Below are 13,849 nucleotides of genomic sequence, written 5' to 3'. Positions count from 1 at the left end.
TTATGTAACAGTCTGGCAAAGTCCTGGCTACTGAACTGCTTAGGAGATTTGCTTTAGTGAGGAGATAGGACTATGTTTAATCAGACATACCCACACATACATGCACGCTTCACAACCTCAAGGAACTTCTACTTAAGGAGAGACACTGAACATATAATCATGCAATTAACCATATAATGTAATAAATAGTTAGTGCAATTAAATCCTTCTTGTAGCTAATTTAATTATCTGAAATTCATTCAACATATTTAAATGGAGCATCTTGATAGGCACAAAAGATGAAATGGGGAAGCCTGTCCTCAGGAGACTGACCTTTTAGTGGAGGTGACACACAATATGATAAATTTTAAACATGATTATAGAGTGCTTAAAATGTGCTATGAAGTAAATAAACAGGATACTGAGAAAAAGATAAACAGGCATTCAGAAGGAAGGGTTCAGAGAAGGAGCAGGAGGGTGTAAGAGCAAGTGGCAGAGGGAGTCAGGAAAGGAGTGTTCGGGGAAACATCACGGGCAGATTAAGTAGCAGAAACGAGCTGAGTGTTGTCCCAGCATCCCGCAGGGGTTAGAGTGATCAATACAGGAGAGGAAGGGAGTGGTGAGTCCATCCAGAGACATAGATGGAGATACAAACAGGGACCAGATTATGTGGACCCCTTATGGGCCAGGTAAGGGGTTTGTATTGTATTTTAAGTAGAAATTGAAGCCCCTAGTTTCTCAGCGTTACAGACGTTTAAAAGTTAAAATTGCTTATGCTATCAAATTGATGATGAATGTATTCATATTCAACAAAATGTTTTCCCCACATACACACAGAGATCCCCATTTAAGTGTTTTGTTGAAATGTGCTAAAATACCCTAATAAAGAAAGTTCTCACTACCTTTTTAACCTAAGACCAGTATTACATACACCATTTATGCTCCTGCAGAATTCTGTGTCATATACCATCCAAGAAGGAGATAGCCTTTACTTAAAACAAGATGACCAGGTGAATTTTGAGCTAAGACAGTAAATGAAATTCTATTCTAGGTAAAATAATAATACTGCATTAAACACAGAGAGATAATTTCTTCTGTGCTAAAAACCTCCAAAAATTGAGCCACGTTCAAGTTGAGATCAAAGGGAAGAACTTTGGAAAATGAAGCCCTTAAGAAGTTAAATGAGAAAAAAGATTTGTGGTGACTCAAATGGTTAATCCTTATACCTCAATTCACATGTTGGTGTTGGAGGCACACCCATAAATATTAAACAAGTGCACTTACACTGAGATTAATGTTTCACAGAGAATTCATCCTAGAGCTGTGGCTTTGTACCAATGACCTATGTTATTAATATTTATCCTAATAGACAAAGAAAATACTATATGAGTTCACTTAGTAGATGCAGTAAATGGCATCGGATAGCTCCCTAAGTGGGATGACGTGGGCTTGGTTAAGGTATTCTATCTTTTAAACTCCATACAATTAGTATCTTATTTGAGCGCACTTTAGTTGTTAAAAGGTTAACAATGTATTCACCAAATTCCCCTATTATTTGTCTTTAAAATATGCATTCATTCTCTTTCTCAAAAACCTTTTTACATCTCACTGAGACTCATATACTTTTTTTCTTTTTTTTATGTTGCCTTAAATGAAATTACAAACCAAATAATTTGGTATGTGATGAATGTCTGTTTCAGTAAATACCTATTCTGTGTAATCAAAAGCTCTTCCTTTTTCGCTCTTCTTTTAACTTACCAGTAATGTAAATATTATAGTATTGCATTTTGTTACCAGTTTCTAGTTTAAAATAGTTAAGAAATTATGTTATTGTGGAAAACCTAGAAAACTTAGCCTTTGAAAGCCTATCATATTCCATATAAGTGTAATCTAATGTAAAGAAAAAAAATCTAGAGGGCAAATTCTGGTATATTATTTTAATATCCTGCTCAGGCAATGCTTTAGCCATTCTCAAGACTTTGTGGAAGGCTGTCAATGCTCCCTTTTTATTAATATCAACAATTCACTTTGAGATTTTGTAGCCATCATCACAGACTTGCATCAAACCACTGTGTTCAATTTCAACCCCTAATGAACTTTGCTCCCTTTAAAGCACTACTTCGAAACCGCAAGGAAATCTTTTGTGTAATTCAGATCTGAAGATCAGATTTTCAAACTGACTCAAGTGCTGATAAGACTGTTTTACACCACGACAGAATTTCAATTGTAGCTAACTTGACCACTACACCCACTGTGCTAACAAACCCATGAACATTTCCTTCTCAAATAAAACAGGCCTGACACATAGCGCCTTCTGTTTCTGATACATGTAAAAATATCCTGATGCTTAAAAAACATTTTGACTCTTCACTCCCACCCTTCATCCCAATTTTGGACATAATTTAAATTATACAACTCACTCAATGAGTGATGAGCACTGTATGCCTGTTTAAACATTGTTTTAGAGACAGAAACCAATGATTTCTGTGAAAAACACTTTAAATCATCTAAATCATCTATGTTACCAATAAATGCTATATATACTTTAATATACGTATTGACCACAAATGAAAAAGAATCTATTTTTATATTTTCTTGGTGCTTTTTCTGTTCTAAAGTTCAAAGATACCAGTTTTCTCTTTTTTAAGCCTTCAAAGTATACAAAAATGACTGAACATATTGGTTACTAAGTCTTGTGAAATAAGAACAATTATGTATGAAGGTCTTAAAAAGTAAAATGGATTCTGAAGAAGAAAAAAAAAAGGAACTATTTAAACTATCTAATGAATTGAGGTCTGAGGAGGGAAAGAAGGCTCTGAGCACATCCGTCCCAGGTTGCAAAGGGTGCACAGGCAGCAAAGTCACATTTCTGTAAAGGAATTCATTCCAATTCACTGAAAGTCTATTCAGAATCTACTCAATTGGCTACAGTGAATAACAAATCCTTATATTCCCAAACCTGACACTTTGGAGAAATGAGCTACTTAAATATACATTTTTACCTTAAACTGCTATTTAAACTAGACATTAAATGGCTAATACCCTAGATACTCCTTTTTTATGACCTTAGATACATTGTAAAGTTTAACTGTTACAATATCAGATATATTATAAAGTTTAATTGTTACATATTTTTATTTTCACTTTCCATTTACTACTAGAACATCTAAACTAAAATCAAAAAGTAATCTATAATTTACAATTCCCAGTGATGTTTTTTGGATGCAGTTAAAAATAGGTTTATATTAGCAAATGGCTGGGACAGTAGCTAGCTCAGTCATTGTCACCTAAGTCTTTTATAACTCACATTTCCTATTAAAGCTTCCATTTATAGTTATTTTAAAGGGCAAAGAATTTAAAAACCCTAAGAAACAAATTAGTATATAAATACATGATGTGGCTAAAACTTAATTTTATAATGCATAACATAAACATGTGATAACTATTACAGTTTTTTATTCAGAGCGAATCTCAAAACTTCTGTGAACATAAGAATTACATGGGCAATTTTTTGACATCTAGCTACCTTTAAAGAGAAAATATTACTACTTCTAGGACATAGCCTTGGGATCTGTATTTTAGAGACATTTCTCCCTAGTAATTCTGATGCAGAATACTTTGAGAAATTATGCTATAGTCTCATTGCATTTAGCATTAGGACATGAACTAAAACTGTTAAGTTTGTATTCGTGATTCTAGTAGAATAAGAAACTAACAAAATTCACTGTTTTGAAGAATACTTCTTCATTACCTTCAAAGACATTCCCTTCACCTAGGTATGCAAATTGGGTAAACTAATAATGAAAGGAAACACTAATAAAATATATCACCCCTATTAATAGTAAGCAATTCCACAATGTTTATTGAGCACTTACTACCAGTCAGATATTGTCGTAAGTCCTCTTCACCAACTCAAGTACATGGTAAGTAATGAGCAAACTGCTGTATGGAAAATTTTAAAGAACTTGCCCAACACCATACAGTCAGTAAACAGCAAAGTGGGGATTCAAAACCAAAGAGAATTCTAATAAATCTGAATTTCCTTTTGAAAGCAATACAAACATTCTGACAGATAAATACACAAAGGGCCTTGGCAAAAGTAAAATTACAATAAGTACATGCTTCAGTTAAGTGCTCCTTACCTTTTCCTTTAAAGTGCCCTGAAAACAGGGGAACCTGATTTTCCATTCCAGGGATAAAGAAACCTATAGGTGTAGCCCCAACACTACTCTATACTATGCATTCTAGTCATTAACAAACATCTGGTTATTCAATATAAAAAGTTGTTTCTTCAAAATCTTCTGTGGATGTGCAGGGTCCCTGCGATACCATGCTGCTGATCTGTCTACCCACTAGAGGCAGAAGCGGGGTATGCGTACCCAAACCATGGCAGCTACGATCCCCATTCTCCAGGTGCATATACGTACACACACACACATGCAAAGAAAGAACCAAGTGAAGTGCTATATGAAAAAGCTTTGGAAATTAGTGGTTGAACACAGTAAAAAATCAAGAGTTAAAATCTTGAACACTCCACCTAAAACCAACTTTTCCTCCAAAAGAAAAACCTGGGAAGAAGGTAGCACAGGCCATAGGTTGCCACTCCCAATGTGTGTTCAGTGTCCACAGATAAGGAACTCTAATCAATGTGTTCTGATTCTCATTACAACCTGAAGCAGAAATCTCTTTGTGGCTGTTCCTTGACTGTCATGGCACAAGACACCAGAACTTCTGTACACACATAACTCCGGTTCCAGCTCCAAAGAGGTGACAACCACCTGCCACATGCAAGCTATGGAATTACACCCAGCTGTGTATACTTGTAGCTTCCTCCCACTCCTGAGAAACAGAATAGGGAAACCAAACCACCTGCTTCTCCCTCACCAAAGGACATTTCCATAAAAGCAAATGGTCATCCCCATTTTTATCCCAGATGAGAAGATAAACCTCCCCCTTTCCCTGGAATTCCAGCCCTTTACACATGCAGTGGCCAGATGGTCTAATGATTCAAGAATGCAGAAAACCAAAAAGTTACTTACAAAGACTGCAAGGCACTCAGTCCTCGAATGGCTTCACTGGGTACTGTTTTCAACTGATTGTTTTGGAGGGTTCTGGAAGGAAATTTTTGGTTAGTGAATAAGCTATTGTTACCATTTTTTCTTAGAAGAATTCAGTCATTTCTTTCAAAAATAATATTTCCAGTGGCAGGAAAGGGAAGAGGTCAAGGTGGAAAGCACCCAAGACAAGAGAATTGTAAAAAAGCAAGAAACATTTGTTATAAAGCCAGAAATGAAACCCAAGTCATCTCCTAGCACAGGCCTGCTGGGTAATCTACACATTTCCAGGGGCTGTTTCACTCTCAGGAATTAAGACACCCTAATTAACCTTCATCACCCTAGTTAATGTTAACTGGCAGGTATAACAAGTTAACTGGGAGGAATAACAAAGACCCCACTAGAATCCCTTTTCAAATTTGAATAAAGCAGAGCCCAGAAACATGACATTAGGTGAAGCCAATTTTGCCAAGAGGATAGGAGACCCCAATCTCTTCGGGGGCAGCAGTCACACCCTCGGTGAATGCAGGGCCAGCGCAGAAACAGAGCTTTAATAATTATCTAATAGTTAGGGCCTGGAGCTTGATGGCATAGATCAGTACCAAAAATGAAGTCCCTGTAGTTTTTGCCTGAAGCCATCCCGAGTCACATTAATAAAAAACTGCTTGACATGAGTCATAATCACAGCACGGGGTGGTAAAGGGCCCATCTAGCTCACTGAACCAGTGAAGTCTAGTGACATGCAGAGGGTCACCCAGCAAGGTAGTGGTAGAAGTGGGGCTGGCAGTCAGTTCACCTGTTCCCCAATCTGCCACACTCCAAACTCCAGACCCCTGCCGGGAATTTATGTCCTGATCCCTCACAAGCTCTGTAAATCACAAGCATCTCAATTCCCTTTAGCTCTTAAATGATCTTAACCTTTGGAACTCTGTAAGCCTTTTTCCCTCTAGGGTCAGCTAAATCAATATTCTTATAGCTATAAAATATATAGAAACAAAACCCAAAGGGTAAAACTTAAATATGATTTTTGACTCAGTGGATTAGCCACATAAAAAGTCTAACATTCAACTATAATGTACTAGAGGTCAGAATACCTATTATTTAGATTTCAACTTTTGTTATCTAGATCTAAATTTGCCTAAATCAACCTCAACCCTCCCATACTACCCACTGGCCACTCCTTAAATCTTTTAATCCTGAGCTAAACGAAACTGTGCTTAACCTAGCTCCAAGCATGTTGACTAGGCAGAAAGAAAATACACAGCCAGCTGTGAAACTCTAAAATTGCATTACTTACAGAACTTTGAGTTCTTTCAACCCAGACAAGGCCTTTGGGTGGATAAAAGAAAGGTCGTTGCCAGCCAATCGTCTAGAAAAAAAAAAGTAGCAAGAAGGAAAAAAAATTGTAATTCAGACTCTTAAAATTCAGAACTCACAATAACCTAATCTGTGATTAAAGCTCTATGTTAAACATTTCTCAAGTTTATCTGACATTAAACGTGGACTTAAACCTCTGCTATCCCAAGACTTTTCCAGTGTGATAAATGTCTCTAGAATTTTTTTTTAAATACCCAATACAATAATTTAGCAAGGCACATTTTTATTCTGGTGAGGTCAAGCAAGCCAAAACACATTAAACCAAATTAAGTTTGCTATTCATGGTCACTCTCTGCAGCTTGCGGTATTTTGCAAGTGCCTCATAAATACAGACTACTTGGCCAGTAGGCAGGAGTGTTTATTCAGATCAGAGCAAACCAGTCTGTCAAGGAGGAATGCCTTCAGGAGGCAAGTCAGACTGTTATCTCTCCATAACCCAGAGCAGCCCATTCCGTGCGAAAGAGAGGCAAAAAGTCAGTCATTGCAAGCATAACTTAAAGAAAAAAAAAATCTTTATTTTCTTTGAAAAAGCGTTGTCCTAAAGAATTTTGAAGTGAGAAATTTAAATGGAAGTAAAAGTGGAATAAAAAAGAACAGAATTTTTTGGGTCATTTTGTAAAAAATCTGAACACACCATGCATACTTAACTGTATTTTCTCATTTTCCCAGGCACACAGAAATGGCAAGAAAAGTTGGAAAGAGAACTTTAAGGAAAAGAAGCAGGAAATGGGACAACTCATATAAGTAATTTATAAAGAGATGAACTAAAGGAAGTTTTCAAGTATTGACTTAGAATGATAGTTGTGTGCCCACAGGATTAAACACAGGACTCTCCCAGTTTCCTGGTTTCATCAGGGGTATTCTTCCATGGAACAAGATTCTGTACCTCTAATTAAAAAAAAAAAAGAAGCAGCTCTCTCCCCTTCATGTCTTGGGATCACATAATCACCAAGTGATATTAATTCCTCCTTTCAGGGGTCTGTTTCCATTGCTCTTTCATTTTTCTCCGTAAGCACCATGCACCTCTGAGCCTTATTCATCTATTCATTCATTCACCAAAAAGTTTCCCTCATTAACAAATATAGAGTCGTCGGCATCCGTCCGTCTCGAGAGACGATGGTGTAGCTTCTACTGAAGCTACAGAGCCTGGGCAGGGTGATATGGAGGGTCTGCTGTTCCCCATGCAGCAGACCCCCCCTCTCTTCGCAGCTGAAGGGTCCAAGGGAAAGACGGAGTCAATACAGCTTGGCTTCAGGTGCGCCGCAGGAGTTGCCGGTGTTGACTACAACGTCAAACCGCCTTAGGGACTCCGGCTCCGGATTTTCTGTCGGGGTTTACTCCCTTAGCCTTTCCCCTGAAGAGGTATGCCGCAAGGCAGCGGAGGTTTTTTGGAGTCAGAGTTTTCCTTCTCTGATAACAAATATAGAGTAACTGCCTACTAAGTGCCAGGCATACATCATCCTCTTAGACTTCAGGTGTTCCCCTGCTTCCAATCTGTTCCTCTTATACACCTTGGTTTTAGGAAGGCTCCTAAAATTCAAAGTCACTGAGGCCTGAAAACTCTACTTTTTAGATGCATTTAATCTTCTCTTGAAGTTTTTGTCCCAGTTAAAATGCATACAGCCTTGGAAAAGATGACACTTGATCTTCACCTAGTATTAGCATAGAAACATACTGAAGATGTGTATGTGTGTGGGGATGTGGATGGAAGAGTGAACAGTAAAACAATCAGAGGATTCAGAAACCAGGAGCAAGTACATTGTTTATTCAACAGCGAGGATAGCAATGCTGAATTTTCAGGCAACACCACAGTTATAGGACAGGATTTAACACACAGTAGCCAAGACATGCAATCAATTAAAGTGTCCCTCGAGAGATGATTGGATAAAGAAGATGTGATACATATATACAATGGAATAAGAAAACATGAAATCCTGCCATTTCTGACAACGTGGATGGACCTTGAGAATATCATACTAAGTGAAATAAGTCAGACAGAAAAAGTTAGGAACCATATGATTTCTCTCATATGTGGGATGTAAAACTGAAACCCATAGACACAGACAACAGTATGGTGGTTAACAGAGGTAAGGGAGTGTGAAGGTACCAAATGATGGAAGATGGTTTGATTTTGGGTGGCGGGCACACAATGCAATAATACAGATCATGTATCATAAAAACGTACACTTGAAACCTATATGATCTAATTAACTAATGCCACCCCAATGAATTTAATTTAAAAAAAGATGGGATTTAACACAGTTTTAACACATGCCCCTAAACTAAATTCCTCTTAAATCCCTCCCACCACGTACTGTTTCTGACAAGGCACCCCAGCCTGTCTTTTGAGGCTCCCCACAATCCAGGCTCATTCTCTATAAAACGAGAGATTGTAGATGGTTTGAAGACCCTTTCGGTGCTTCCATTTTTAAATATTTCTTCTCAGCAAATCCTCTTGATTCCAAACTAGGCAGTTACACCACTACATCTTTAAATGCTTTACCCCTCAACCTCATCTTCACACCTTAAATGCCCAACTTCAGTGCTACTTCCTGTGAAAACTTCAGTTCTTACAAATATGCCTGATGTGTGATTTCCTAAAACTCAGTGGGACTTGCCTTCCACTGGTTGTTCCTTGCACAGTAGCCTTGTAGGCCAAGTGCAAACACTTCCAAGTAAAGAGCATACATCTCACCCTTCTGTTCCCACCCACCATCATGCCATGTCATTATTCAAAAACTGTTTTCTTCCCTGGCCAGTTAGCTCAGTTGGTTAGAGTATCATCCCTATATGCCAAGGTTGTGGATTCGATCCCTGGCCAGGACACATACAAAAATCAACCTGTAAATGGATCAATAAGTGGAACAACAAATCGATGGGTCTCTCTTACTCTCTCTCAAATCAATAATGTTTTTTTAATTGCTTTCTCAGAATTTCTTCCTGGAAAATGCTTGCCATTCCATAGCTCCCCATAGTCTACGCCTCAGTGAAGGCTTAGTGTAAGTCCTCTCAAGCCCCCTTCCCCCACCCAGGCTCACTAATTAAATTCAACTGATAATGCTCACAACTGTAAATCAGTGCTTAAGAGATCACACCATTAAAAGATCAAATTGGAAGTTTTCTTTCATTATTTTTTCAAATAGATTCCCAATTTCTTTCTCTTCTTCTTCTGGCATAATGCGAATGTTGGAATGCTTGAAGTTGTCCCAGAGGCTGCTTATACTGTCCTCATTTTTTTGGGTTCTTTTTTCTTGTTGTTGTTCTGATTCGTTGTTTTTTGTTTCCTTATGTTCCAAATAATTTGATTTTCAGCTTCATCCACTCTACTGCTGTTTTTCTATAAACTGTTCTTTATTTCAATTAGTGTATCCTTCATTTCTGACTGGATCTTTTTTATGCTGTTGAGATCCTAAGTTACTCGAGAATCCTTATAACCAGTGTTTTGAACTCTGCATCTGATAGATTGCTTATCTCCATTTCGTTTAATTCTTTTTCTGGAGTTTTGATCTGGTCTTTCATTTGGGCCATGTTTCTTTGTCTCATTTTTGTCATCCTCCCTAAGGAAATAGACATGCAAGTCCAGGAAGCACAGAGAATCCCAAACAAGATGGACACAAACAGGCCCACTCCAAGACACATCATAATTAAAATGCCAAAGATTAAAGATAAAAAGAGAATCTTAAAAGCAGCAAGAGAAAAGAAGTCAGTTACCTAGAGGGATATTACCATAAGACTGTCAGCTGATTTCTCAAAAGAAATCAGGCTAGAGGGGATTGATAAGAAATATTCAGTCATGAAAAGCAGGGACCTACAGCCAAGATTGGTCTACACAACAAAGCTATCATTTAGAATCTAAAGGCAGATAAAGAGCTTCCCAGACAAGAAAACACTAAAGGAGCGCATCATCACCAAACCATTATTCTACAAAATGTTGAAGGGACTTATTTAAGAAAAAGAAGGTCTAAACTATGAACAATAAAATGGCAATAAATACATATCTATCAACAATTGAATCTAAAAAACAAACTAAGCAAACAAGAAGAACAGAGACATAATCATGAATACGGAGAACATTTTGATGGTTGTCTGGTGGGAGTGGAGTATAGGGGAATGGGGGAAGAGGTGAGGGGATTAAGAAGTGCAAAGAGGTAGTTACAGAATACCCATGGGGATGTAAAGCACAGTATAGGAAATGGAGAAGCCAAAGAACCATGGACATGAACAATGGTGTGGGGATTGCCTGAGGGAGTGGGGGTTGCTGGGTGGCAGGGAGCAAAGGGGGGAAAATTGGGACAACTGTAATAGCACAATCAATAAAATATAATTTTTAAAAAGGAATAAACAACAAAAAATAAAATAAAAGATCAAATTGGACCAGAAGGACCAGAGAAGGGGCAAGTAGCCTTCTTTCTCCCAGGGCTGCCAGTAGTCACATGACTATTGCTGCTCCTCCAAGTTATTTGAAAGACCAGCCTTCAATTGTCAAGTCTGCCAAAAAACAAACACTATAAACAGACTGAGGCTGTTACAGGATTCTTATTCTTTTGTCTCTAATATTAGCTTTTAATATCCCCATATCTATGGACTTTCATTGTGTTTAGTCTATTGTACTGGAGCTCATGAAAAGTAGTATTTTATAAGTTAACAAAGGAAGTGACAAAATGCAGAGAACCTGATTACCTTCACTTGTCAACAGAAAAGAGTGTTTAACCACATGAGCCAAAATATTTGTTTCCTTTCCCCAAATCTTTGCCCCTTTATGGGCCATGGGAAAACTAAAGTAAGCTAACTTCAAAAAGCACCCTCTCTCTCCCTACCATTTATCATTAATGGGAACGACCAAATGAGCTCTCTGTGTGTGGCGTATCCTGAAATGCAAGCTCACTATCTAGAGAAATCAACACTACTAGGATGTGGTGGGTAGAGATAATGCTGAGATGCGGGCGCTGTACCTCACACTACCTTTGATTACTTCGTTTCTTCCCGGAGTAAACAGATCATGCGGAGCCCTCTGGAATGCATCTGCCCACGTTTCACCGAGCTGCTGCTAATGCATAATAAACACAGCAGCTTGGTGAGAGCTCTGAAGCCTCTGCTTATTCCATGGGCCAGTATGTCTCAGAGCAGACCCTAGGGATGCTTCATTTTCAAAATCTCGGATCCAGAAGGAGCCAAGTGAGTAAGTAAATAACAGGGTTCGGGACAAAGTTCCAAAATCTCTGGAAGGAAACACCTACTCTGTCCTGAGCCTACAGTAGTTAACAGACACTGTGATAAGTGGCTTACAGACATTCGTTTTCCATTTTAATCACCTCATGGCCACAGCCACACTTCTCTGAGTCCCTAAGAGGTTAGCTGCCTTGGCATAAGTCACGCAGCTGGTAAGCAGAGGAGCCAGCATTCCAGGCTGGCTCCAATGCTTATCTACTTTCTCTGCGCAGTGATGTCTCCAGTGTGTCACCAAGAGATTGGGAAACAATTCCCAGGGAGGTGGAACACAATGGACAAGGGCAGTGGCCTTGTTTGAGTTGCAACAGTTCTCACCTAGCAGACCAGAGCTCACAAGCTATGGCATTAGCAGCTCAGAATTGCAATTTTATAGAGGAGTTTCCAACAGACTAACAGTACCATCCTTCCCATAGCCAGAGATGATCAGGGGGGAGGGGGGAAGACGACATCCCTGGGTGCCCTAAGGGGCAGGGTGTGCCCTAAACTCACTGGGACTCTATTAGAATATAGAACATTCTTTGCTGTGCTTTTTCAGCAACTCCCAAGGAAAACCAGGTGGCTGGTCTTAAGGAAGAATTTGTCAGTCCTCTCCTAGCAGAGACCAGCTACTTCCCGTCCTGTGCCTTGTGTTGCCCCTGCTAGACCCAACAGTGTTCTCAGCTTTTCACTGCGGGAAACTGTTGGCTGGCTACAGAAAACCTTTTTAATTTGGTACATGATGTATTTACATTTTTTACTCATTCTTTCAATGGCTGTGACGCCCTAAAGAAAAAACAAATCATTAGTGTGAGAACAGAAGGGGGAAGGTGGCATGCTTTCCTGTGTGCTAAGGGTATGTGGTCCCAAGCACTACCTGCTTCTTTCCCCTGTTCACTCTGAACCTTTTCAGTCTCCAAAGACCATAGAGAGCCTGGCTGCAAAGGTGTCAGTCCATCCACTCTTCCTGCTGTCACCCAAGTCTAGGCCATTTTTTCCCTCCTATATTATTGCCAGGAATTTCCACAAGATTCCCGCTTCACACCACTTATTTATGACACTACAATTAAAATTAAAAAGCACAACTCTGAGTATTTTCCCTGCTGAATTAGCCAGACCTTCAGTATGATTCTCCTTCTTCCCCCTTTGTTCTGTGTATCTGCAGTTTAATACACTATGCTTTTCTACCGCTCTTTCCTTCTGACACTTCCTTCGCCTGAAACATGCCCACGCCAGCCTCCGCCCGTGAAATGCTTATTCATCATCACTGTCCAGGTTGGATACTCCCAACAACGTGAAACCATTATGATAGCCCCTTCCTTTGATTCCCCAGGTTTCTGCATAGGCAAAGTTCTCTCGATGGTTGCATCTTCTTTTGCCTCTGGTTACTATGAACTTGTCATAACTCCTTCAATTGCGTTACATGTCCCTTAGGAGCAGGGGCTAGGTTATCTTTATTTTGTATCCTCTTGCATGGAACCTGACATGTAACAGGCATTCGGTATGTGCTTTGATGCTCCAACTACACCCCATTATAAATAAGACTCTGGATTCAAAAAGGTAAAAACTGCTACTTAACAAGTGGGGGGAGCTTACTGATTATCTTTACTTTTCTGTGTGTTTCATCCTCTTGTTTCACTTCTACTCCCCTTCACTCCCCTAACAGGAAAGAGCTATTTGGCTAGATTTTAAAGTGCTATGACAACAATCTTCTTTCTTAACATATTCTGGGAGGATATTTTCTGAAGAGGGGAGGGCTGGACTTTAAACATGGGAACACCAGCACATTGGTCAACAGTATTATCTCAACATACTCTGGGTTGTGTACATGATCACCAGATTTAACACAGGTCTAGCAGGATTTCAAAAGGGGACCCAGGCTACCTCAAGGCAACCCCTGTTTATTCTGCTTGCTGCAACAGTCCCAGAAGCAGAGAGAGCAAAGACAGGGAGGGAAGAGATCGAGAGAGGGTGGAGCAACCTACCAGATTTCCGCTCGCCCATTGGATTTGGAACCCTTCCAGGAAACAGGACACAGTGGCTCAGTGTGCAACGTCTTTATGAATCAGTTTTGTGTGTATTTATTATTCATAAGGTCCATGGATTCACATTAGGGGCTCTTTTCAGGGGAAGCTAGAGTTTTCAATTATGTCCTCTATCCTTAATGCATATGATACATGATATTTTCTCTCCGGCATCCCTCCCAGAGGGGAAAACGGGGACAGCACCGGTTC

General features: G+C 39.3%; 1 protein-coding gene across 1 annotated transcript in view; it reads right to left on the bottom strand.

Annotated features, from left to right (window-relative positions):
• Nucleotides 1–13,849, bottom strand: part of LGR4 (leucine rich repeat containing G protein-coupled receptor 4) — a 100,958-nt gene that overhangs the window by 22,559 nt on the left and 64,550 nt on the right. Inside the window, exons 3-4 of the mRNA XM_090263101.1 lie at nucleotides 6,331–6,402; nucleotides 5,019–5,090 (exon numbers count right to left, since the gene is read on the bottom strand). Of these exons, the coding sequence (XP_090119227.1) occupies nucleotides 5,019–5,090; nucleotides 6,331–6,402 (144 nt within the window). The remainder of the gene's footprint in view (nucleotides 1–5,018; nucleotides 5,091–6,330; nucleotides 6,403–13,849) is intronic.

This window comes from Furipterus horrens, unplaced genomic scaffold (genome assembly GCF_987537825.1).
Source record: "Furipterus horrens unplaced genomic scaffold, mFurHor1.1.pri manual_scaffold_2, whole genome shotgun sequence".
Classification (NCBI taxonomy): Eukaryota; Metazoa; Chordata; class Mammalia; order Chiroptera; family Furipteridae; genus Furipterus; species Furipterus horrens.
Note: the sequence above shows the minus strand (reverse complement) of the source record. Positions and strands in the feature narration are given on the sequence as shown.